The 24,734-nt window shown below is 43.0% G+C and overlaps 1 protein-coding gene across 1 annotated transcript in view; it reads left to right on the forward strand.

The window, feature by feature from the left end:
* Positions 1-24,734, forward strand: part of CASP7 (caspase 7) — a 52,136-nt gene that overhangs the window by 17,907 nt on the left and 9,495 nt on the right. The window contains 1 exon segment of the mRNA XM_019035487.4: positions 24,389-24,556. Within this exon segment, the coding sequence (XP_018891032.2) occupies positions 24,389-24,556 (168 nt within the window).

The following is a 24,734-nucleotide window of genomic DNA, read 5'->3' on the forward strand; positions in this document are numbered from 1 at the left end:
TATCAGGGGCTGTTCTCATTAGAGGTGATTTGCAGGCACCTTCAGAACAGAGCCTGGGCTGCTGCTGCCAGTGGGACCAAGTTTGACAACACAGAATCCAAGGGCTGAGGGACAGGAGGTTTTAGGGTGACTCACGCCCACCCTGTGTCTCCTGAGGCATTCCACTGATGGAAGGGAGATTGCATCCTGTTCATTAGTTCCTACCTTTCCATTTCTTGAACTCACTTTTAAAATTCTAAATTTTGCATTTAATAATATAATAGCTTCATTGATTAAACTCTTGTATGCCTGCTTGGTATTATTGCATTTAGTCTACATAATTGCACATTTAGTTTTATTGTTATCACCATTTGTCAGGTAGGGAAACTGAGGTGCTGTGAGGTTGAATAGCTTGCCTTTTTGCTGATAGTTAGTAAATGGTAAAGCTAAGATGAGAAACTAAACAATGCCAGCACCACTCACTTAAAGATTCTGCTGTGTGCTTCCCATTTAAAAGTCGGGCTAGCTTGGTGCAGTGGCTTACACCTGTAATCTCAGCACTATGAGAGGCCAAGGAGGGAGGATTGCTGGAGCCCAGGAGTTTGGGACCAGACTGGACAACACAGTGAGAGCCCCGTCTCTACAAAAAAAGATAAGAAAATTAGCTGGGTGTGGTGGCGCATGCTGGTAGTCTGGCTACTCGGGAAGCTGAGGCAGGAGGATCACTTGAGCCCAGGAGATCGAGGCTGCAGTGGGCCATGATTGCACCACTGCACTCCAGCCTGGGCAACAGAGTGAGACTCTGTCTCAAAAAAACAAGTTGTTTTTTTTTTTTAAATAAAAAATAAAAGGGCTGTAAGGACATGGAGGAACCCCAACCCTCCCTTAACCTTGATCATGGATGGACAGTGAGTGGAACTTCTTGAGAGACAGAAGGCAGCAGGAGTCAGACGCATCACACTTCTTTGGATTCCCTAAGCCAAGTCCTGCTGGGAAAGATAGAGAGAGGGATACAGGCCAAGGTTAGGGAGTGCTCCCAGGCAGTACTCAGGAGGGGAAGAGCTGGTGGGGATGGGCAGCCAGGCTCCCAACACCCCAGAGCAGACCTTGGGCCATATCATCCAACATAGGACTTGGAAAAGTGGGAGAACCCCAACACTGTGGACCCAGATTCTGTTGTTTGCCAGATAGAGTCAAGAATATCCAGTGAAATGACCAGAAAATACAGTTCTGACTCCTGGAACTTTCCAAAACCATGAGAAATCGGTGCAGGCCAACTTACTCCCCAAGGAAAGCCCCTTAGAGCAATGGTCTTCAAATGCCTTTGCTTATATGTGCTCAAAATAATGTAAAGCTGTGTGTATATTTTAAGGTAACATACACATTTTTGTCAAGATAGTTGCAAAAAATGTAATAATATTTCACTCTTCCGAACCCTTTTTGAGTATCTGACTTCAGCAAGTTGTCTACAAGTGAAAGAAACGGGAATCATTTAATAATCATTTTGTAAGTCAGTTTAAGAACAGACTAATACACAGGATCATGAGTATAATACACTAATATCATGAGTATTAAAAGAAAGTTCTCCTAGACTAAGTTACTGTTTCAGCTTTAGTGAATTCACAATTGATCTGAAAAATAAATGTTAATATATCATTAATATTATTAAATTGTCATTCATCAAAATAATTATTAAATAGAAATTGCATTGAAGTTTCAACTTATAATGGAATGAAGGGGCTCTTAATAAGTTAGTTTCTAAAGAAATGGACAAATAATACTTACTGCTGGAATAAGAAAGAATTTGATATTACCTCTTTTTCCTATTTTTCATTTTTAGAGATAAGATGCACTGAGAAATGAATAAATACATGAGATGGTAGGAGTTTTGTTATAGTCATGTCACTTAATTCTTTGAATTCCTTCTGAGTTCTGGACCAAAAAATGACAACTTGATTAGGTCTTTCCTTAATTATGTTGGAAGAATTGGCAATTATCTAACTTACAAAAGGAATTATTATTCCGCCTTAAAGATATTTAATTTTTTTAGTTTCTGGGAAGTACACCAAAAAACTTGTACCCAAACTTCTCAAACAGTTGTAAATTAAATTTGCTCTTCTTTTATTTAGAGGCAGTCTGTTTAACTCAAAATGTTCCAGAAAAGATAATTAAGCATTAATAAACATTTGTCAGTATCCTTTTTTTGATAAAATGCTTTAAACCATATGCTTTTTTAAATGTATTTTTGTCAAGACGTTGGAGCTGCTAATGCAGCTCATTCATGTATGAAAATTGTCTGCTCTATAATCTAATGGACAGAGCCAGTCCCTGTCAAACCAGTTAGCCATACCACACTTGTTTGCTGTCAGTAAAGGTCTGATACCATTTTTCAGTTCAATGAATATGTTATTAGGCATCCTTGTGACAGTCATCTTGTTTCTGAATTCTAAATTTTTATTCTTGGATAGATGAATGGATGGATGGGTAGAAGGGAAGAAGGATGAAAGGAAGAAATAAAGGGTACCAAGCCCAGCCCCATGCTTACCTCCTGGAATCAGTGTTTGTTTTGTTCTCACAGGACTGATATGGTTTGGCTCTGTGTCCCCACCTAAATCTCATCTTGAATTGTAATCACCATAATCCCTATGTGTTGAGGGAGAGACCCGGTGGGAGGTGACTGGATCATGGGGGTGGTTCCCCCATGCTGTTCTGGTGATAGTGAGTTCTCATGAGATCTGATGGTTTTATGTGTTTGACGGTTCCTCCTACACACACTCTGTCTCTCCTGCTGCCATGTAAGACATGTCTGCTCCCCCTTCCACCACGCTTCCCCTTCCACCATGATTCCCCAGCCATGTGGAACTGTGAGTCAATTAAACCTCTTTTCTTTATAAATTACCCAATCTCAGGTAGCATCTTCATAGCAGTTTGAGAACAGACCAATACATAGGACTCCAGCTCAATAATAAAAAATCTTTGGAAATAATAAGGGAACGAAAAAGGCAAAGACGTTAAATAAGAACCATCATCACTTCCATTTCATTCTATTATATATATATATTTTAACACATTTTTCAGTATATACAAGCATACTTTGTTTTACTGTGCTTTGCAGATACTGCTTTTCTGTTTTCTTTTTTTTTTTTTTTTTTTGAGACAGAGTCTCACTCTGTTGCCCAGGCTGGAGTGCAGTGGTATGATCTTGGCTCACTGCAGCCTCCGCCTCCGAGGTACAAGCGATTCTCCTGCCTCAGCCTCCCAAGTAGCCAGACTACAGGCGTATGCCACCACGCCTAGCTAATTTTTATATGTATTTTAGTAAAGACAGGATTTTGCCATGTTTCCCAGGCTGGTCTTGAACTCCTGACCTTAAGTGATCCACCCCCACTTGGCCTCCCAAAGTGCTGGGATTACAAGCATGAGCCACCACACCTGGCCCAGATATTGCATTTTTAATAAATGGAAGGTTTGTGGCAACCCTGCAAACCTGTTGGCTCCATTTTTCCAACAGCATATGCTCACTTTGTATCTCTATGTTACATTTTGATAATTCTCACAACATTTTAAGTTTTTTAATTAGTGTTATATCTGTTACTATGATCTGTGATCAGTAATCTTTTTTGTTGTCGTTGTTCAAATCCAGGATAATCTCTGTAAATGTGATGAGTGATCTTTGATGTTACTATTGTAATTGCTTTGGGGTGCCACAAAGCACACCTGTATAAGACAGCAGACTTAAATGATAAATGTTAAGTGTGTTCTGACTGCTCCACCCACTGGCCATTCCTGTCTCTCCTTCTCCTTGGGCCTCCCTATTCCCTGAGGCAATATTGAAATTGGGCCAATTAATAACTCTACAATGGCCTCTAGGTGTCAATTGAAAGGAAGAGTGATATGTCTGTCACTTTAAATCAAAAGCTAGAAGTGATTCAACTTAGTGAAGGCATGTTGAAGCCAAGACAGGCTGAAAGCTAGGCCTCCTGTGCCAAACAGCCAAGTTGTGAATGCAAAGGAAAAGTTCTGAAGGGAATTAAAAGTGCTATTCCAGTGAACACACGGATAATAACATTATTGCTAATTATTGCTGACTTGGAGAAAGTTTGAGTGGTCTGGATAGAAGATCAAACCAGCCCCAACTTTTTCTTAAGCTAAAGCCCAAGCCAGAGCAAGGCCCTAACTCTGCAGTTCTTTGAAGGCTGAGAGAGGTGAGAAAGCTGCAAAAGAAAAGTTTGAAGCTAGCAATGGTTGATCCATGAGGTTTAAGGAAAGAAGCCTTCTCCATAAAATAGAAGTTCAACATGAAGCAGCAAGTGCTGATGTAGAAGCTACAGCAAGTTATCCAGAAGATCTAGCTAAGATCATTGGTGAGAGTGGCTACACTGAACAACAGATTCTCAATATAGACAAAGCAGCCTTCTATAGGAAGAAGATGCCATCTAAGATTGTCCTAGCCAGAGAAGAGAAGTCAATGCCTGGCTTCAGTGCTTTATAAGGATGCTTGACTCTCTTGTTAGGCAGACTGGTGACTTTAAGCTGAAGCCAATGCTCATTGACCAGTCTGAAAATCCTTAAGAATTATGCTAAATCTATACTCTTTCTGTGCCCTATAAATGGAGGAACAAAGCCTGGATGACACCTGTTTATAGCATGGTTTACTGGATATTTTAAGCACACTGTTGAGACCTACTGCTCATTAAAATAAGATTCCTTTCATTGACATTGCACCTGGTCACCCAGGAGCTCTGGTGAAGATGCAGAAGGAGATTAATGTTTTTATGCCTGCTAAAACATCCATTCTGCAGCTCATAGATCAAGGAGTAATTTCAACTTCCAAGTCTTATTACTTAAGAAATAATGTCTTACTATTTGAGAAATATTATTTCAGAAATACATTTTATAAGGCTATAGTTGCCATAAATAATATTGGGAATAACATTATAGTTATAGTGTTACCGCTGATGGATCTGGGCAGTTAATTGAAAACCTTCTGGAAAGGATGCACCATTGTAGATGCCAGTAAGAACATTTGCGATTTATGGGAGGATGTCCGAACATTAGTAGGAGTTTGGAAGAAGTTGATTCCAACCCTCATGGATGACTTTGATGGGTTCAAGACTTCCTTCAATGGAGGAAGTAACTGCAGATGTGCCAGTTGTGGTGGAAATAGCAAGAGAACTAGAATTAGAAGTAGACCTGAAGATGTGGCTGAATTGCTGCAATCTCATGATAAAACTTGAACAGATAAGGAGTTTCTTCTTATGAATAAGCCAAGTAAGTGGTTTCTCGAGATGGAATCTACTGCTGGTGAATGTGCTGATACATTTTTGAAATATACATTTAGAATATTACATATACTTAGTTGGTAAAGCAGCCACAGAGTTGGAGAGGATTGACTTGAATTTTATGTGTGTTTTAACTCTTTTTTTGTTTGTTTTCTTTTAAACTTTTTTCTTTTTTTTTCTTTTTTTTTTTAAATGAACACTTGTGTTGAGGGCTGACTTTCAATAGATCGCAGTGAGGGAGCTGCTCTGCTACATACGAAACCCCAACCCAGAAGCAGGTCATCTTTGAATGGTTTAGTGCCAGGTTCGCCACGAACGTGCATTGCGTGACAGGCAAGGGGACAATCACATTTCTGTTGACTTGAATTTTGAATGAAGTTGTACTGTGAATAAAATGCTATCAAACAGAATGGTATGCTACAGAGAAATTGTTCATAAAAGGAAGAATCATTTGATGCAGCAAACTTCATTGCTGTCTTATTTTAAGAAATTGTCACAGCCACCCTAATTTTCGGCAACCACCACCAGATTAATCAGCAGGCATCAGTGCTGAGGCCAGACCCTCCACCAGCCCAACAATTACAACCCACTGAAGGCTCAAATGATTGTTAGCATTTTTTAGCAATAAAGTATGTTTTAAGATATGTATTTTTTGGACATAATGCTGTTGCATATACTCAGACTGGAGTATAGTGTGAACATAACTTTTCTACCCACTGGGAAACCAAAAAAGTCAGGCGACTCCGTTTATTGCAATATTTGCTTTCCTGTGGTGGTCTGAAACTGAGCCGACAGTATATCTGAGTTGTGCCTATATTTGAATTTGGAACAGCCCAGTGTGGTCCCACATACACCCATTACTAGTGACATACTTCACCTTTATCAGACTCATGTATAAGTAAGAAGCCCCACCACAGTGCCTGATTCAAGGAGACTCACTGATACATCTTGTTTGTCTCTTTATGGATGACCTGGAGGTTTCATCACCCTGTAAGTGAGGTTCAGGGTGGGTGAGAAAGTCTGCCCTTCTTTTACACAGTGGGAGATGGGAGAATGGGCAAGGGAAAAGTGGTATCTCTGACAGACCAGTTTTAGAAAAAAATACAAGTGGCAGTTGAGGACCTGGCCATTTATTCTTCCCTTAAGACTGTGCACCCCTGGGAAAGTTTTTGAGTACCTTGCTGGAAGACTTCTGCCTAAAAGACCTTTTATTTTGAAAAAATAGATGTGGTCTGTGGTATGTCCCCCCAACCCCTCAGCTTTAAGTTCTTTGGAAAGATAAATAAGCCTGGAGGGTCTACATTCTGGTCCACTCTACCTTTTTCATAGCATGGCTGATGTTGACGTCATTAAAATAAACAGTATCCTGAGGTCCTCTCTGCAGTTTCAGGAGCACCATGTGACCCAATGACAGATGTAGGGTGCGATGCATGGGAGTGCCACTGGCTCCTCTGGATGTTCGTTGCAGCTGATGGTGCTCCACCCTCCCCCTCACACCCCTACAACCTTCCCTCCCATCCCATCCCACCCTATTCCAGCTCCCTTCTCTAAGGAGCTCAGAATCACTGTTAGGCAGCGGAAGAGGCAGTAGCATCTCTGACCTGACTCTAATCAAGGACCAGACTGCTCACCTGCCCTCCCCTGGAGACATGAAGGATCCTGGGTTGCAGAAAGAAATATCCCCTTCCCCAAAAAGCCGGGGTGGGACTCACAGGTTTCAAACACTAACAGTTTCAAGCCCCTAGACTTGTCTTGGCCTTTTTTTGCGTCACAGCCACTAGATGGCAGGACAGCATCGTTTTATTTCCAGTCCATAGGCACTAAAAATCCAAAAAAAATTTAGTGATTTTGTAATTTCCTGATTATTGAAGAACATTTGGAAAACACAGAAGAGCACAAAAAAATTCCAAATATCTTAAAATTAGTAAAGCATTCAGGTTTTTAGTTATTTAGAGGAAATCATTGTGGGGCCAGTCCATATTCATTATGAACCACAGTTTATAGAACAGGGTCTAGAGTCCTCCTTGCACTTGAACAGGGTTCTGTCTTGATGTAAATATAACCCTATAGTCCTTGCCCTGGATATAAAGTCAAAGTTTTAACCACATGCCTAGGCACAGCTACAGAAAATAATAACTAATTGCTGAACTGTAGGACATAGCCTTGGAGCTGTGGGAGGTTGAGGAGGGAAGGATAAGGAAGGACTGGAGGAGGAGCTGAAACTTGAGTTGTCAGGAAAAGCAGGTGGGGTATCAGGGGACCGGTGGAACCTCAGGGCCAGGGTGGAGATGATGGTCAGGCAAGGCCACCGATGTGGCTTCTGCCTAGGAAAGTGGGCAAAATCTGCTGGACAGGGTGAGTTTGGTCTTAATAGCATAGGCCACAAGGAGCCATTGTAGGTCCAAGACCAAGCCCTGGCCAGCAGCCTAGAAGATGTTCTCTCCTAGGAACCTGAGAACTCAGAGGCTCCCTTCTGAGCTCTGCTCAAGGTCAGAATTCAAGAAAAGGAAAAAAAGGGGAAAACAGGTTTCCCGCAGTCTCAGATTACCCCTGGGCCTCCGTGGAGTCTCGTGTGTCCCTGCTGAGGAGTTTGTTTACCCTTCTGGTTTCCCCATGGAAGAGAGCAGGAGAAAAGATCTATTCTCAACATTTGCTAAACTCCCTATTTTCCAGGCACTGGCTCGGATCACATGGGTTTTACCCTTGGCATCATCTGTGTTTTCCAGCCTTTGCCCCCTGGAGGGTGGTTAATAAATGCCACTTGGTTATAATTCTCTCTCCTGGAGGCATCTTGGGCTTCTTCACCAGTGAGTGAAGATACGTAAACACATCCCTATAAAAAAATGTGTTATTTGTATAATTATAAGGAAGATTCAAGTGGCATGCTTTTTCATTTGGAGAGGGGTTAAAAAACTGTTTTAGAAGACGCAATGCTTTGGAATTAGAGACAAGAACAAAGAAAGCAGACCTTAATTCATTCCAAAGAATACGTTCCAAGTTAAGCAAAAATTGTGCCATGATGCCCATTGATTGAAAGGGGCCAGATCTGGGCCCACTAAAGAAAATATGAACATTGAAATTTATGCAGGGCATTTACTTTTCAATAAAGGAAGGATTCAAATTCAGCTTCCAGAAAATTGGATGCCTGTCTCCCAAATTTGTACATAGAGAATGATAAAGATTTAATGCTGTATTTGAAGCAGTGATGACACTATGTAAAATAATAGAAGTAGCAAAGTTGAGTCAGACAACCGGGGTTCAGATCCTGGCCCTTCCTCCCACTTACTATTTGAGGGACTATAGCAAGTCACGTGACCTTCCTGTGCCTCAGCTTCCTTATCTGCATAATAGAGATATTGATCTCTGCCCACGGGATTGTTATGAGAATCAGAGTAACCGTCAGCTTCCTGAATTACCTGAATGTGCCTGCTGAGGAAGAAATCATAGAATCATGATTTTAACACTGGGATAACTTACCTAATTCCCTTCATTATGATCAAGGAAAGGAAGACCAGAGAGGTGATACGTAACCACCCAACAGGACCAGGACCGAGACACAGGCCTAACTTGTCCAGTGCTTCCCCCCAGCGTCAGGTGGCACCCACGACTTTGGTGGCACCAGGCTGTTCATCCACATTAATCCACCCACAGAGTGCTTTTTTCCTTCCACCCAAGTGGGTCAGCAAATTTTCTTCATGTACACGGCTTCTTCTCTGCTTCACTTTGGCAGAGGGATGGTATAGGGACAGCTGTCCCAGCAGGGCGAGCAGTGGGCTTTCCAGTGGCAGAGGGATGGTATAGGGACAGCTGTCCCAGCAGGGCGAGCAGTGGGCTTTCCAGTGGCGGAGGGATGGTATCGGGACAGCTGTCCCAGCAGGGCGAGCAATGGGCTTTCCAGTGGCGGACGGATGGCATAGGGACAGCTGTCCCAGCAGGGCAAGCAGTGGGCTTTCCAGTGGCGGACGGATGGCATAGGGACAGCTGTCCCAGCAGGGCGAGCAGTGGGCTTTCCAGTGAAGAGGGCCAAGTGCACGTTTCAGGAGCGGCAAGCACAGGACACCAAAACGTGGGCAGAGGTCTAGAAACTGCAAAGCTGTAGCTTCTGCATGTGTGGGATACCTCCAGTTCTTTTCAGTTATTGCTCTTCTAGAGGGGAAAAATTAAAGTGAAAAGGTAAGGTAAATCATCAGCTTTTCACAGTAATAGAAACCTAGAACACTATTAGCAGAGAAAAATTAAGCCTAGTAATAGAAAAGTACTATGAAAACATAACCAGTTGCTTCTCACATGAACATGTGATCAGACAGGAAATGTGAGCGTGGCATTGCATGTTTAACCCCTGAGCTGCTGGTTTTCTCTCAAGGATCTGTGATGATGAGAATTTTGTTTGTGTTTTTTTTTTTTAATTAATTTATTTTTTTATTATACTTTAAGTTTTAGGGTACATGTGCACATTGTGCAGGTTAGTTACATATGTATACATGTGCCATGCTGGTGCGCTGCACCCACTAACTCGTCATCTAGCATTAGGTATATCTCCCAATGCTATCCCTCCCCCCTACCCCCACCCCACCACAGTCCCCAGAGTGCGATATCCCCCTTCCTGTGTCCATGTGATCTCATTGTTCAATTCCCACCTATGAGTGAGAATATGCGGTGTTTGGTTTTTTGTTCTTCCGATAGTTTACTGAGAATGATGATTTCCAATTTCATCCATGTCCCTACAAAGGACATGAACTCATCATTTTTTATGGCTGCATAGTATTCCATGGTGTATATGTGCCACATTTTCTTAATCCAGTCTATCATTGTTGGACATTTGGCTTGGTTCCAAGTCTTTGCTATTGTGAATAATGCCGCAATAAACATACGTGTGCATGTGTCTTTATAGCAGCATGATTTATAGTCATTTCGGTATATACCCAGTAATGGGATGGCTAGGTCAAATGGTATTTCTAGTTCTAGATCCCTGAGGAATCACCACACTGACTTCCACAATGGTTGAACTAGTTTACAGTCCCACCAACAGTGTAAAAGTGTTCCTATTTCTCCACATCCTCTCCAGCACCTGTTGTTTCCTGACTTTTTAATGATTGCCATTCTAACTGGTGTGAGATGGTATCTCATAGTGGTTTTGATTTGCATTTCTCTGATGGCTAGTGATGATGAGCATTTTTTCATGTGTTTTTTGGCTGCATAAATGTCTTCTTTTGAGAAGTGTCTGTTTCAATCCTAAGCCAAAAGAACAAAGCTGGAGGCATCACACTACCTGACTTCAAACTATACTACAAGGCTACAGTAACCAAAACAGCATGGTACTGGTACCAAAACAGAGATACAGATCAATGGAACAGAACAGAGCCCTCAGAAATAACGCCGCATACCTACAACTATCTGATCTTTGACAAACCTGAGAAAAGAAGCAATGGGGAAAGGATTCCCTATTTAATAAATGGTGCTGGGAAAACTGGCTAGCCATATGCAGAAAGCTGAAACTGGATCCCTTCCTTACACCTTATACAAAAATCAGTTCAAGATGGATTAAAGATTTAAACGTTAGACCTAAAACCATAAAAACCCTAGAAGAAAACCTAGGCATTACCATTCAGGACATAGGCACGGGCAAGGACTTCATGTCCAAAACACCAAAAGCAATGGCAACAAAAGACAAAATTGACAAATGGGATCTAATTAAACTAAAGAGCTTCTGCACAGCAAAAGAAACTACCATCAGAGTGAACAGGCAGCCTACAAAATGGGAGAAAATTTTCACAACCTACTCATCTGACAAAGGGCTAATATCCAGAATCTACAATGAACTCAAACAAATTTACAAGAAAAAAACAACCCCATCAAAAAGTGGGCGAAGGACATGAACGTTTGTTTTGTTTTGAGACGGAGTCTCACTCTGTTGCCCAGGCTGGAGTGCAGTGGTGTGATCTCGCCTCCCTGCAACCTCCACCTCCCAGGTTCAAGCAATTCTCGTGCCTCAGCCTCCCGAGTAGCTGGGATTATAGGCGCGTGCCACCACTCCTGGCTAATTTTTTTGTATTTTTAGTAGAGACAGGGTTTCACCATGTTGCTAGACTGGTCTCAAACTCATGACATCAGGTAACCTGCCTGCCTCAGCCTCCCAAAGTGCTGGGATTATGGGCATGAGCCACCCTGCCCGCCAATGGTCAGTTTTAAGGGGAAAAGATGGGTGGAGTGATTAAGGACTGAAGTATGTTAGCTGTTCTAATGCTGGACCCTGCAGCCGTAATACAGACCTATTGTATCCTCCATTCAGTCTATTAGGCTATTTAAAGACAATTCAGCCTTTTATACCCCCTGGATGATTTGTTTTAAAGTCATTTGTCAATTTTTATTGTCAGGGACCCTACTGGTTTTGTTTTTTTTTTTTTTTTTTTAGGGGAAAGAGGGAAATGTGGAGGTTGGTATGTTTTGGGGAGGGGGATCTATTCTTCTCCTTAGCCTCTTTTAAACTGAGTTTGCTTCCCCACGTTTATATTTTTGCAACTGACTTTCAGAGAAAAAATGTATAGAGCGAATTTTCTCTCCTGTTCACAGACCTGAGGATGGCAGGTGATCGAGAGAGGCTTGTGCAGGGTAGCAGGTGTCATAACCTCATTGTATCAGCTTCACACCCTTCCTAGACTGTGGTCCTGAACCAAGAAATTGAGAAAAGTGTTGCTGAGCCATTCACTTTATAAGTGTTTGGTTTTTATGTGTTCGCATTTTCCTTGTTGCATTTGGAGGGTTGAGATGGGGAAATACAGCAACTCCTGGATCGTTCACTTTATGCAAGATCATTGAAAAATGTTTGTATGCCTCATTTAAAAATGAAGGGCTTTGGTATGCTTCCATGGTCTCCTATTATTTTTATTCACTTGAGTACCTTTAAAGGAAAAACATAACCTAATGAACTTGAACTGTTTAATTCACCACACACTCACTTCCTGTTTTTGTTGATTAACTTACATATAGTTTGACATGTTTTGCCATCATGTGAGTGCTGTTTGCAGCCTGTTGTAGATTTGGCACTTCGGTGGGTTGACCATGTGTGATGCTCTTAACTGTATGATGGTTTGTTCTGTTGATACTCTGTCTCTTGCTTAGCTATTCCCCTGTCGTTTCCAATTTTTCACTCTTAAAGATTGTGCTCCTGGCTGCATGTTTATGGAAATTTTGTTTTCTTTTTTCCTTTGGACCCCACGCTCACAGACAGTTGCTTTTTTCCACAGGAGCCATCCCAGGGTTGGGGGATGCTACAATGGGGAGCCGGGGCATTTCTGCCGGTCAGCAGAGAAGGGAGAGGCCAGTGTGACCTTCCCAGCCCGAGTTTGAATGGTCCTGTGGAAAACTCCAGCGTGCAGTTCACTGCTGATTCAGTCACAGGCCTTCAGGGCCAGGCGGCCTGTGCCAGTCTTCTATCCCCTGCTGAGCTCCGAGCATGTTGAGTTTTTATTATTACAGACAAGAAGGCAACTCACTTCCTGTCGTCGCAGAGCACAGCCTAGTTCTGATGCAGAGGGGACTGTTTTCAGATGGAGACACTAGGTACTACTACCTGCACTCTTTCTTTTCTTCTCTGTCTTGCTCTGTGCCTTAATATATTAGGACTGTGGGGATGCCCTCTGTTGAGATGTTGAGACCATGAATGAATCATCCCAAAAATATTTAGACAAAGTGGCTATGAAAACCAGAGCTCTAGTTCCGAATGAAACAGCTCTGGGGAAATGTGAGCCTGGTGGTGTGTTTACTTTCATGCTGATGAATGTCTGCAGGCAGACAGAGCTACTGGGAATCCTATTCATGGTGATGCTTTAGAAAATTAATCGCAGTGGGCTTCTTGCATGCTTATATTCCTTTCCAAATATAGAAAGGCATAATTCACATTTTGAGTAGCCCAGGGGATCCATAAGAGGATAAAACCTGTATTTATCCACTCCAGTGATGGGGAAAATTACACTTGCACCCGGAGTGGATTGTAAAAATCCATTGTACTCTTTCTAAGGTTTTTCACTTCTTTGTAAAGTAGGCAGAATATTTTTATCCTATAATGTTTTCTGATACAAGTTGCTGTAGGCTCTTCAAGGAGGTCTTTTTATCTAAATAATCATGAGAGCTTGGTTATAATTTTTTGACTCTTGACTGTTGTAGTGAAAATGACTGAGTTGACCTCACACTGTGAAATTAGAAGTTGCAAGAAATGGCTCTCTACCTAAGAAGTTAGGACACTCTGGTTCCTTCCTGATAGTTGATGCTGGCATTATTTGTGTTCCTAGTAGAGATTTATGCTTATCTGAACACATCTGGAAATGAAGACAGTGGTACTTGCCCATATTGGCGAAGAAGCTCAACATGAAGAAAGAGTTGGGATGGTTAGGAAGCACTGGGTTCAACCTGCTGTGTTAACTTTCCTTTGCATTTTAGTGTACACTTAAGTGCACTTAATACGTCATTCTACCAAGATATTGTAGTGTGTTGTGATCTTGCTTGTCTGGCTCTAAGCATAGTGATTTAGTAGCCAGGTTTCTTTTTTTAAATCTGCAGTGAATTGTGGAACACAGAAGCTTTTAAGCGGATTTAGAACTTTCAATTCACTGCTCTGGTTTATCTTGGACTTTGCACTTAATGGCAGGTTCCAAAACAAGAATCCTATGTTTCTTCCCAAAGTAATCTTAGTAAAAGTCTTCCGAATATAAACAGGGCCAAAGTAAAGGTAGTTGCATCAGCAGTTAGCAAAGAGGAAAAAGAGGAGGATGGATAGAATGGGAAGTGACAAACTCTGGAGGAAAAACTACCCTGGCCAGTTTTATTTGCCTTGTCTTTCTTTGCCTCTCATCTGTACTTTGCAGAATCAGTGGGATAATGATTGTTAATTCAATTTGTAAAGCATAAGCCTATAAAAATATTCATACTTCTTCATGGTGACTTAAAAAATATCTGAAGTGGTTCCTCCACCGTTTGTGTCGTTCATCAGCTTCGGAAGAAAGACTCATACCCGTTGATGTGGACTTGAAAGAATCTCAGTGGCCTTTTCCTCCTGCCCCTCCGTTTGGCGGGGTACAGCAGTTCTCACATGCTTCAGCATCTTCGGCAGTGAGGTCCTAGGAACCTGGAGAAACAACAGCCACTTTTAGAAAATCATGTCTTTGGGGATGATTGCCAGCTGAAGAAGTTTCTAATCTGGACCTTTGAAAGCATTTTATTTTCCTTCTTATTCCCTCCCCAGCTCCCACCCCTGGGAGAACCTGCTGGACTCAGCTATGGACTGTTGCCTTCTTTGTGCCATTGGCTAATTAATTAGCACAATCTCCTGGGAGCCCTTGAGGCCCTTTCTTCTGTCCAATAGCAGTTGTTTATCTGATGATCTGCTCGACTCCAGCAGCTGATTTCCAAGCAGACAGTAACTCTTTATTCGCTGCTGGGACTGGGATCACAAAGCATGTCTCCTCTGACTGTGCTGAGAGTGAATTACTGCTCACACCTAGGCTGCCCTGGGGACTCTACACAGTTTGTTACAAAGGAAGGAGACTCTAAGGATGACACTGCCTGCTGGGGCATTTCCTGGAAGGATTTTGGTGGTGGCATTAAAGGAATTTAAGTTTAACGTTCAGCTCAGCTGTCATTGCTGGGAGACCTTGCAGGTTCCAAGGAGAGTTGTAAATTGCCCCCGTGGCCCTAAACTTACCCTCACTGCTGCAGAGGGGCACCTTCCAGAGGCCGTGCTTCCTGAGGTATGTCAGGTTCCATCTTCTGGCCAAGAACCAAGGAGCCAAAAGGCTGTGCACAGCTGGAGAGATGTTTGATACCGTAGAGCGAGCTGGTGTTCTCCGCCCCACACAGGAGTGTGAATCGGCACCACGCAGGAATGTGGGGACAACATCTTCCATCAACTTCTCCGCTTCCACGGGCTCTGGAAGTAGGCGAGGGGCTTGAAACAAGATCAGAGACAGCAATGAAAGGTCAGAGCCAACAGGGCCTATGCAGTGGACAGACAGGCTTGTCATCGTGACCCTCAAGCTTCAGAGGGTCCGAGATGCTCAGACCCTCTGCTGCTGCCATTGATCTGCATGTTGCTTTTGTTCTGTGCTTAACGCTACTTATTGGAGATCGTCCCAGGAGAACGCCCACACCTGACCTGAGACTCATTCTGTAGGTCTAGAGCAAAGCATAGGAATCCGAATTTTAACAAAGTTGAGAAACTCTGGAACAGGAGACTTGGTGTTACACCTTGGAATGAATCCAGGCTCTATTCCTCTCTAGCTTTGTAATTTTGGACAAGCTGATTTCATCCCTCTCTGTGAAATGGAGTTAATACCTCATAGAACTCTTGAAGATTAAATGAGATAATATATGTAAAGTGGTAAATGATCAAAAAATGATGTTTATTATAACTGTATTATTGTTATTGCTGACACAGAGGAGTAAGAAGTTTAAAAGGCTAGGCAGAGGGATAAAGTCACAGTGAAAAATAGAAAAACGGGGTGTCTAGGGAGCCCCCTCAGTTAGCACAAAAAAGTATGAATCCAGTGATCTTCAAAATAAGCCAGATCTTGAAATCCGTTTGTAGCAAGCAAGCGACTTTTAACTGTTAAATGGCAATTATTAGTTTAGTGTTTTAAATAACTTATTTGCATATAATAAAAAGTTACACAGAGTTCTTCCACTCTTGCCTACTGTCTGCTCCCAGCTCCCTGTAACACAGATAACCACGCTGAAAGATAGACATAATAATGAACCGGCGTCAGTGTCGGGAGTAAATACCCAAGATTCATTGTCTCACGGCCACGGAAAACTAAGACACACAAATACTGAGGTTCAGAGTGGAAGTTTAATAAGCAAAAGAAAGAGAAGAGCTCTCTCTACTGCAGAGAGAGGGGTCCAAGAGAAATGGATTGCTGGTTCCGCAGTGGAGTGCAAGGAGTTTCATAGATGAGCTTGAGGAGGCAGTGGCTGATTTACATAGCGTGCAAAAGATTGGTTGAACCAGGTGTGTCATTTGCATAGGGCACCAAAAACTGTTTAGGGCTAGGTGTGTCATTTGCATAGGGCATGAAAAAGCTGGACACCCCACACTCATCTTTTATTATGCAGCTGGTTCTCCACCTGGCCAGCGCCATGTTACCTGTTTCCTTACTGTACATGTGGTGGCAAAGAAAAGGGAAGAGTGGAGCCTCCATGTTAAACATACCTGGCCCTTAAGTAGCCCTTTTCTACTGGCATAGCTGCCGGTGTTCACCCGTGCAAGCTTCCAGCTTGCTTATCTATGTCTGCAGCTTGATTTTTCAGACTGCTCTTTGTTAAAAAAAAAAAAAAAAAGAAATTATTTGGGGCCTGCTTTTTGTTAAAAGGGAAATTCTGTGGAGGACTCTTATACCCTTACTATCTGCCTAAATAATTTCTATCTCCTGTATCAATAACAGTAATAATCATGATGTTTATTTACCACTTACAACAGGACACACACTGTTCTAAATGCTTTGTGAAGATTAACTTGTTGACAGGCTCTGAGCAAATGCTGTTATTTTGTCATTTTAACAAATGAGGAAGCACAAGCACAGAGAGGTTAAGTAATTTGCCCACAGTCACACAGCTATGCAGTAGAATAGGGATTCAAATCCACGCAGCCCAGCCCCTGAATCCATGGATTTATCTACTGCACCATCCTTCAAGTGTCTCTTTATGCAGATACGAGCAAATCTAAACATATTTTCTTTTCTTCTGTTTTTTTTTCCCAAAAGGTAGCACACTGCTGCCATTGTTCTGCAATTTGGTTTTGTTCTGCACTTACCACGACTTATTGGAGATTGTCCCACATCAGAACATAAAGAGCTTCCTCATTCTTGTTTACTGTACTGTGTGATTTTGATTAAAGAACCCTCCCTTTATGATCCAACCTGGTTATTATGGGAGCGAGTGACTAATTGAATAAGCTTATGTCTGCCAGATAGCTCTTGTAATTGAAGTGTGCTATGAAGGTTCAACACTGGAAATGGGAGAGTCAGGGGAAATGAGGGAAGAAAACTTATTACTCCAAAAATGTTTCCAAGTAGTATTAGGTCTCCCACCTGAAAGAAATACTCAAGCAAGAGTTGTCCTGCGTTCCTGCAGAATCAGCAGGCAGGGGCTGCCCTAAATTAACTCCCTCTCAGAAATCTGTTCTCTTCCTATATGTGAGCTTTGAGCCTAATGAGGCTGTACCTAATGAGTGTCTCTGCAGCAGCCTTGCAACAAGAATTGGCAAAATGGAAGTGCGGATACCAGTGTGCCTGCCCCTGACATGTCCTGCTGGTCACCAGGCAGGACGGCAGCTCCACTTAGCTGATCACCTAAACGGAGGTGGCCCAGGGCCTCTGACTGTGGTGTTTCTTCAGCACGAAACGCTCTTCACTCATTCACAAAACACTGTTGAGCACCTGCTATGTGTCTGGCACTGTTGTAGAAGCTGGGGGAACTGCAGTGAAGTAGTCCAGGTCCTGCCCTCATAGAGTTTACACTCTAGCAGGAGACAACATAGCTCTGTAATTTAAGGTCAGGTGATGAATTTAAAAATTAAAGCAGGGGCCGGTGTGGTGGCTTACGCCTGTAATCCCAGCACTTCGGGAGGCCGAGGTGGGCAGATTACCTGAGGTCAGGAGTTCGAGACCAACCTAGCCAACATGATGAAACCCCATCTCTACTAAAAATACAAAAAAATTGCCCAGTTATGGTGGCGTGCACATGTAATCCCAGCTACTCCTGAGGCTGAGGCAGGAGTGGGAAGGAAAAAGTGGATATAATAGGGGTAGTAACTCACGTAGGCCCTGTGGGCTGTGGTCAGGACCCTGGAGTTCCTTCCCAGCATATGGGAAAACCACTGGATGGCTCTGGGCAAGGAACTAATCTGACTGGATTTATCTTTTTTTTTTTTTTTTTAAATACAGGGTCTCCGTTGCTGAGGCTGGAATGCAGTGGCGCGACCTCAGCTCACTGCAGTCTTTGCCTCCCAGGCTCAAGTGATCCTCCCACCTCAGCCTCCCAAGCAGCTGGGACTATAGGCGTGCACCACCACGCCTGGCTAAATTTATTTATTTATTTATTTGTTTGTTTGTTTGTTTGTATTTTTTGTGGAGACCAAGTTTCTCCCTGTCACCCAGGCTGTTCGAACTCCTGGACTCAAGTGATCTGCCCACACTGGCCTTGGAAAATGTTGGGATTACAGGCATGAGCTACCGCACCTGGCCTTACCATTTTATTTAAAAGCTGACTTTGGAGAGAAGCCAGTTAGGAGGCAATGGTGGACAACAGGTCAGAAGATGATGTAGCTTGAGCGTTCCAGGGTCCTGGCCTGAGGGAGCAAGCAGCATGATGCCCAATGAACTAGGGTTGTTGTGTGCAGAGACAAGAGACCCAGGGATAGTGGCCAGCTCCACCGGGTGGGAGCCATCGTGGGTGCCCTGGGTCCTGCCATGCCCTGTGATCCTCCGCAAGCAGGTCTGAGCCGTGCAGGGGAGAGCTGCACCAGGACTGGGGCCGACAGGCCAGCAGGGACACCCTGAAGGCTTCGGAAACCCTGGAACGGAGTTTCACAGGGAGCCCTGGGAGGGCTTTAAGTGGTGATGGTGGAATCTGATTTTTTTTGTTGTTGTTTTTGAGACAGTCTTGTTCTGTCACCCAGGCTGGAGTGCAATGGCATGATCTCGGCTTACTCAAACCTCCGCCTCCCGGGTTCAAGTGATTCTTCTGCCTCAGCCTCCCGAGTAGCTTGGGATTACAGGCACAAGCCACCACGCCCAGCTAATTTTTTGTAGAGATGGGGTTTCACCACGTTGGCCAGGCTGGTCCTGAACTCCCTACCTCAGGTGATCTGCCCGCCTCAGCCTCCCAAAGTGCTGGGAATACAGACGTGAGCCACTGTGCCCAGCTTGATTTCTCTTTTTAAAGGAACGCTCAGGCTCACAGGAATCTTGGGTGAACGTTACCCACTCTCCTCTTCCATTCCCACATTTCTCTTATCCGTTGGCTTTGTTCTGCCCAATCTTTGCCAGTCTGTCCTCTTGGCTCCTCAGGCCACATGGTAAAACATGGCGGCCACCAACTCTCATTTTAACCACCTTGACAGAATGACTCTTTTTCTCAATTTCAGTTCTCAAATTCCCAGGGAAGAGGGTTGATTGACCCAGCCTGGGGATCAGGTGCCCCCTGGACCAATCAGTGGTGGCTGTAAGGTCAAGGGGACAGGATGGCAAATCACTTTCTACCAATATGGTGGCTCTCACTGTAGCCTCAAAGGGAGAATGGGGATGAAAGAGATTTAATCCCCAGGGGAAAGAAGGTGCCTCAAAACATCACAGCTTAGGTGGAAGCCTAATCTCTTGGACTCTCATTCTTGCAGAATATATCTATAAGCAGTGGACTTTTAGTCCCTCTCCCCCCTTTTTTTCTGGTGCTTTCGTCCTGATGCCTTCTAGACAGTCATTTGCACCTTTTGTCTGTCTCCAGTTACATGTTTTAATCATCGGGGTTTGCTTCCTCAAAGTTAAGCTATGGATGGAGTTTTCCCAAGGCCAGCTCTTCTTAGGAGGATGAATTGAATTCATCCTCCTAAGAAGGGATTGAATTGATAGTCACTCACAAACACACATCTGTGGTCTGGGAAGATGTGGGTTTAACAAAAAGCTATTTTGGTTAGAAGGAAAAATTAATATTGACTGACTCAAATCCAGAAAGAGGAAGCAGATACCAAGTTCATTTTGAAAAATAAGAGTTCATTTTAGGGGCAGACTAGCTAAGCTCTTTTGCTTAGAAGGAGAAATTAATATTGGCGGACTCAAATCCAGAAGGAGGAAGCAGATATTAAGTTCATTTTGAAAAATAGGAGTTCAATTTAGGGGCAGGCTAGGTATCACCCTTTTGAGATATTTACCAGGAGTGAGGACCACATTTCATATTCAATTGTAAGGTACTTTTCATAACCATGGACAGTGTTTGCTTAAAGTGTTTCTCTTTCTTCCCCTATTGTGTTCTTTTTATGTAACCAGTTAATTTTCCAAATTTTATTCTGATAGAACCAGAGTCCTTTTATTTTTTACATAACATATCTAATTCTGTTTTTCTCTTAAAGGATGCTTGCTAGTTTTGTTTTGCTCATCACTGAGGATGAGCTAATGACAGCTTTTAAAACATCCCAGCTTGTTTTTTACTTGGATATCATCATAGAGATCCATACCACAGAAGAAAGAAGTAGGACTTTATCTCTGAAAGGATTTTAGTGCATAAACTGTGACTTCCAGCCTGCTAGACTTCATGCTAGTCTTAGGATCTTTGAATAGCCTTAAATTAGCTGCAGGACCCAGGAAACTTGCTCTGAAATTCAGTTGACATGGTAAGAACCCTACTTTAGGCCAGACGCAGTAGCTCACACCTGTAATCCCAATACTTTGGGAGGGCGAGGTGGGTGGATCACCTGAGGTCAGGAGTTCAAGACCAGCCTTGGCAACATGGTGAAAACCTGTCTACTAAAAATACAAAAATTAGCTGGGCGTGGTGGTGCACACCTGTAATCACAGCTACTCAGGAGGCCGAGGCATGAGAATCACTTGAACCTGGGAGGCGGAGGTTGCAGTGAGCCGAGATCGCACCACTGCACTCCAGCCTGAGCGACAGAGAGAGACTCCATCTCAAAAATAAATAAATAAATAAAAACTCTACTTTACCTATTCAGTGTTCTTTTCTTTTATCCCATTCTGGCATTTTCTGAAGGGTTGCAGAGAGCACTGGTTGAAGCCTATCCTGAAGCTACCTTGGTAGAGGGGTTAATTGCACCAGGAGACCTAATTTCAGAAAGGTCACAGATTATATTCCACCTTCCACAAAAGTAACCTGGAAGATGAGTAAGTCCTGTCCTGAATTTTAGTATCAAAAACAGTGTTTGCTCAAAGAAAAAATAGTCTAGTAGAGAAAAGCACACCCTTTGGGGTCAGACCACCAGGAATCACATACCAACTCTGAACCTGAATTTTCTTATCTACACGAAGGCAGCATGGCTGTGAGAACATGCAGTGATTTTATAAAGCTCCTGGCCCATAGGTGGCAGGTATTAATAAGAAATAGCTACGTAAATATACTTCTTCTGGACTTAGGTACTATTTTTGCATTGGTCACCTCTGCTTTTGAGGTCTCACTCAAGAAATCTTTGCCCAGACCAATGTCCTGGAGAGTTTCCCCAACATTTTCTTCTAGTATTTTCATAGTTTCAGGTCTTAGCTTTAAATCTTTCATCCATTTTGATTGAATTTTTGTATATGGCAAGAGTTAGGGATCCAGTTTCATTCTTTTGCATATGGCTATCTAGTTTTCCCAGCACCATTTATTGAAGACATTGTCCTTACCCCAATGTATGCTCTTAGCCCCTTTGTTGAAAATGAGTTTACTGTAAATGCATAGATTCATTTCTGGATTTTCTCTTTTTTTTCCATTGGTCCGTGTGTCTTGTTTTTATGCAAGTCCTATGCTGTTTTGGTTACTATAGCTTTGTAGTATAATCTGAAGTCAGGTAATGTGATTTCTCCAGTTTTGTTCCTTTTGCTCAGGATGGCTTTGGTTATTCTGGGTCTTTTGTGGTTTCATATAAATTTTAGAATTTTTTCTTCTATCTCTGAAGAATGTCATTGGTATTTTGATAGGGATTGCATGGAATCTGTAGATTGCTTTGAGCAGTATGGAGATTTTTAACAATTTTAATTCTTTGAATCCATGGCCAACTTGCTTGGATTTGGACTTGCTGTGCCCCCTCACAACCCTGAGCTAGTTACTTGCCCACCCCAAGCCTCCGCAGCTCATCCTTAAAGGGGGTTATGATGATATCTGCCTCCCTCTTTGAGTTGCTATCAGAATTCAGTGAGGACATGCAGATGAGAGTTTTAACAATATCTGGGCCCCTAGTAAGCACTGACAAATGTTAATTATTATTGTTACTTGTAAAATGGGCATGATTATCCCCCCTCTACCTACCTCTGAGGCACCTATCGAACACCAGAGATTTTGTGTGTTTGAAAGGCTGTGCACACATATTTTAAAAAGTACAGAGGACGCTGCCAATAGCAGTCATTAACAGGGTGGCAATAAGGAAATCCTATTGCTGCCTGAATGGTGTGTCCTTGAACAGTGCAGAAACTCCCTTTGCTGATACATCTCCAAGGGGCGGGGCGGGGGATACATCACAGGAAGTACCTGCTGCCACTGCATCTCCCATCTAATTTTGCGACAGTCACGAAATGCGTCACCTACTGCATGCAACTGACTGCGTCACATGAGAGGAAGTTGGTTTTCTGCAAAGGGTAACAACTCACCGGATCAGGTCACATGGGCGGGTGGACGCAGAGCTCCGACTAGCCGCAAGTCCAGCGCTCTTTTGTGCTGCTGCTTTGTGGAAGGAAATGTGAAGAAAACCCAGCGTCACCCTGTAAACCAGACAAAATACAAAACAGTGGAGAAGCCCAGAGAAGGCAAAACAGATTCAGGATATTTCTCTTTTAAAAGTAAAATGGCATCATGGAAGAAATTTGGCCTTCCGAAAGTGGAGGATAAAGTCATGTTCAAGGGGAAGAACAGCAATACAGCATCTGCGGCTTAGACATACAGAGCTCGTCTGTAATTTGGAGTAAGATAGGAGTGGGGGCGGAGAGGGGGAAGGCCATGCCCTTTCAGAGATTCTGAGAAACTCCAACCATAAAAGTCCATGACAACTCAAGTGCAGTACCCTTGACCCCATGTTTGTCAGGTAACAAGCTGGGTTTTGACTTTTATTTTGCTGCTTCTAACTCCGGCTGGGCGCCATGGGAGAAGGGCGGGCAGATCACTCTATTGAATACTCCAGGGGACAGTGTTGCAGACTGGGACCTGCCCATCACTAGCTGGGTGACCTGGGACAATCCCCGTCTCCCCATGGACCTCAGTTTCCGTATCTGTAAAATGAAATGGATACAATTCTATTCATTCATTTATATAACAAATATTTATTCAGCAACTTACATGCCGGGCATTGTTCTCCCTATTGGGGATTCAGTGATTTTCAGAACAGAGAAATGTCTCCCTCCTGGAGCTCACGTTGGCATAGATGGCTGGCAAGACAGCTTCCCACCCTCATTGGAAATGTGTCCCTCTGCCCGCTCCATGGTGCCTCATGCCCCACCACACTGCCTACCTGCTAGACTTTTGGCAAACTGGACCACCAGTTGTCTGGAGATTGGAAAGAGCCTACTTTTTTGTTGTAATCCTTCTGTTCCTTTTTACCCCTTTTAATGTAAATGTCATTAAAACATAGCATCCACATAGAAAGTGCACATACTGATAAATTTTCACCAACAGAAACACACATGTAACCAGCACCCACACCAAGAAACAAAATATGACTCACACTGAAGAAAGACCCCATGTCCCTCTGGTCTCTGATCTCCACCATAGGGAAAACCATCTCCAGATTTCTGATCCTAGATATTAGTTTTGTTCTTTTTAACTTTGTCTTTGTGTATACCCTTTTGTATGTCAGTTCTTTCACTCATTGTTATATTTGTGAGGTTTATTCACGTTGCTTTACATTGTGGTGGTTTGTTTATTCTCGTATAGTATTTCATTAGACGAACATTCAACAATGTGTGCATTTGACTGTGAATGGACGTACAGATTATTTTCTGTTGGAGGCCATCGCGGAATGGTATTGCTGTGACGTGTGGACCTGTCTTAGTGAACATGTTTGCTTTTCCCAGGGGAGTTGCTGTGGCATAGGTTATGTATACATTCCATTTCAGTACATTCTGCTGGTTTTCCGTAATGGGTATACAAAGTAGGTTCCCACCAGCAATGTTTGATAATCCAGGGAGCTGAACATTTTGCGTCTTTTACGCTGTAGCCATTCTGGTAAGTGTGTACTGGTATCACATGGTGATTTTAATTTGCATTTCTCTGGCATCTAATAAAATTTTCCAGGGGACCCTGTTGCACTTAAACATGACAATTAAACAGAACCGTCTGCCCACGCCAGGTCTTTTCTCCAAGGATACTGCAGTTTTCTTAGGCATCCCCTGCTTTCACACTAGTAGTAAAATGAAGAGACGTTACTATACACACTTCTTCCACAGCCCCTGACTCTGGAACTTTATATTTCACCAGTAAGAAGAAGAAAAATGTCACCATGCGATCCATCAAGACCACCCGGGACCGAGTGCCTACATATCAGTACAACATGAATTTTGAAAAGCTGGGCAAATGCATCATAATAAACAACAAGAACTTTGATAAAGTGACAGGTCGGTGTGTGGGCATGGGCTCATCTTTCCGGTTCCCTTTCATCTTCTCCTATTTGTATCAGACATTTATGGGAGAAATGCTGCCCCTACCTACTGTGGGAGACAGCCCCTCTGAAGGCAAGGTTCCTGTATTCAGGGGAAAGGGTTATGCAGAAATCAAGAATGTTCCGTCTAAGGC

The sequence above is a fragment of the Gorilla gorilla genome, chromosome 8 (assembly GCF_029281585.2).
Source record: "Gorilla gorilla gorilla isolate KB3781 chromosome 8, NHGRI_mGorGor1-v2.1_pri, whole genome shotgun sequence".
Lineage (NCBI taxonomy): Eukaryota > Metazoa > Chordata > Mammalia > Primates > Hominidae > Gorilla > Gorilla gorilla.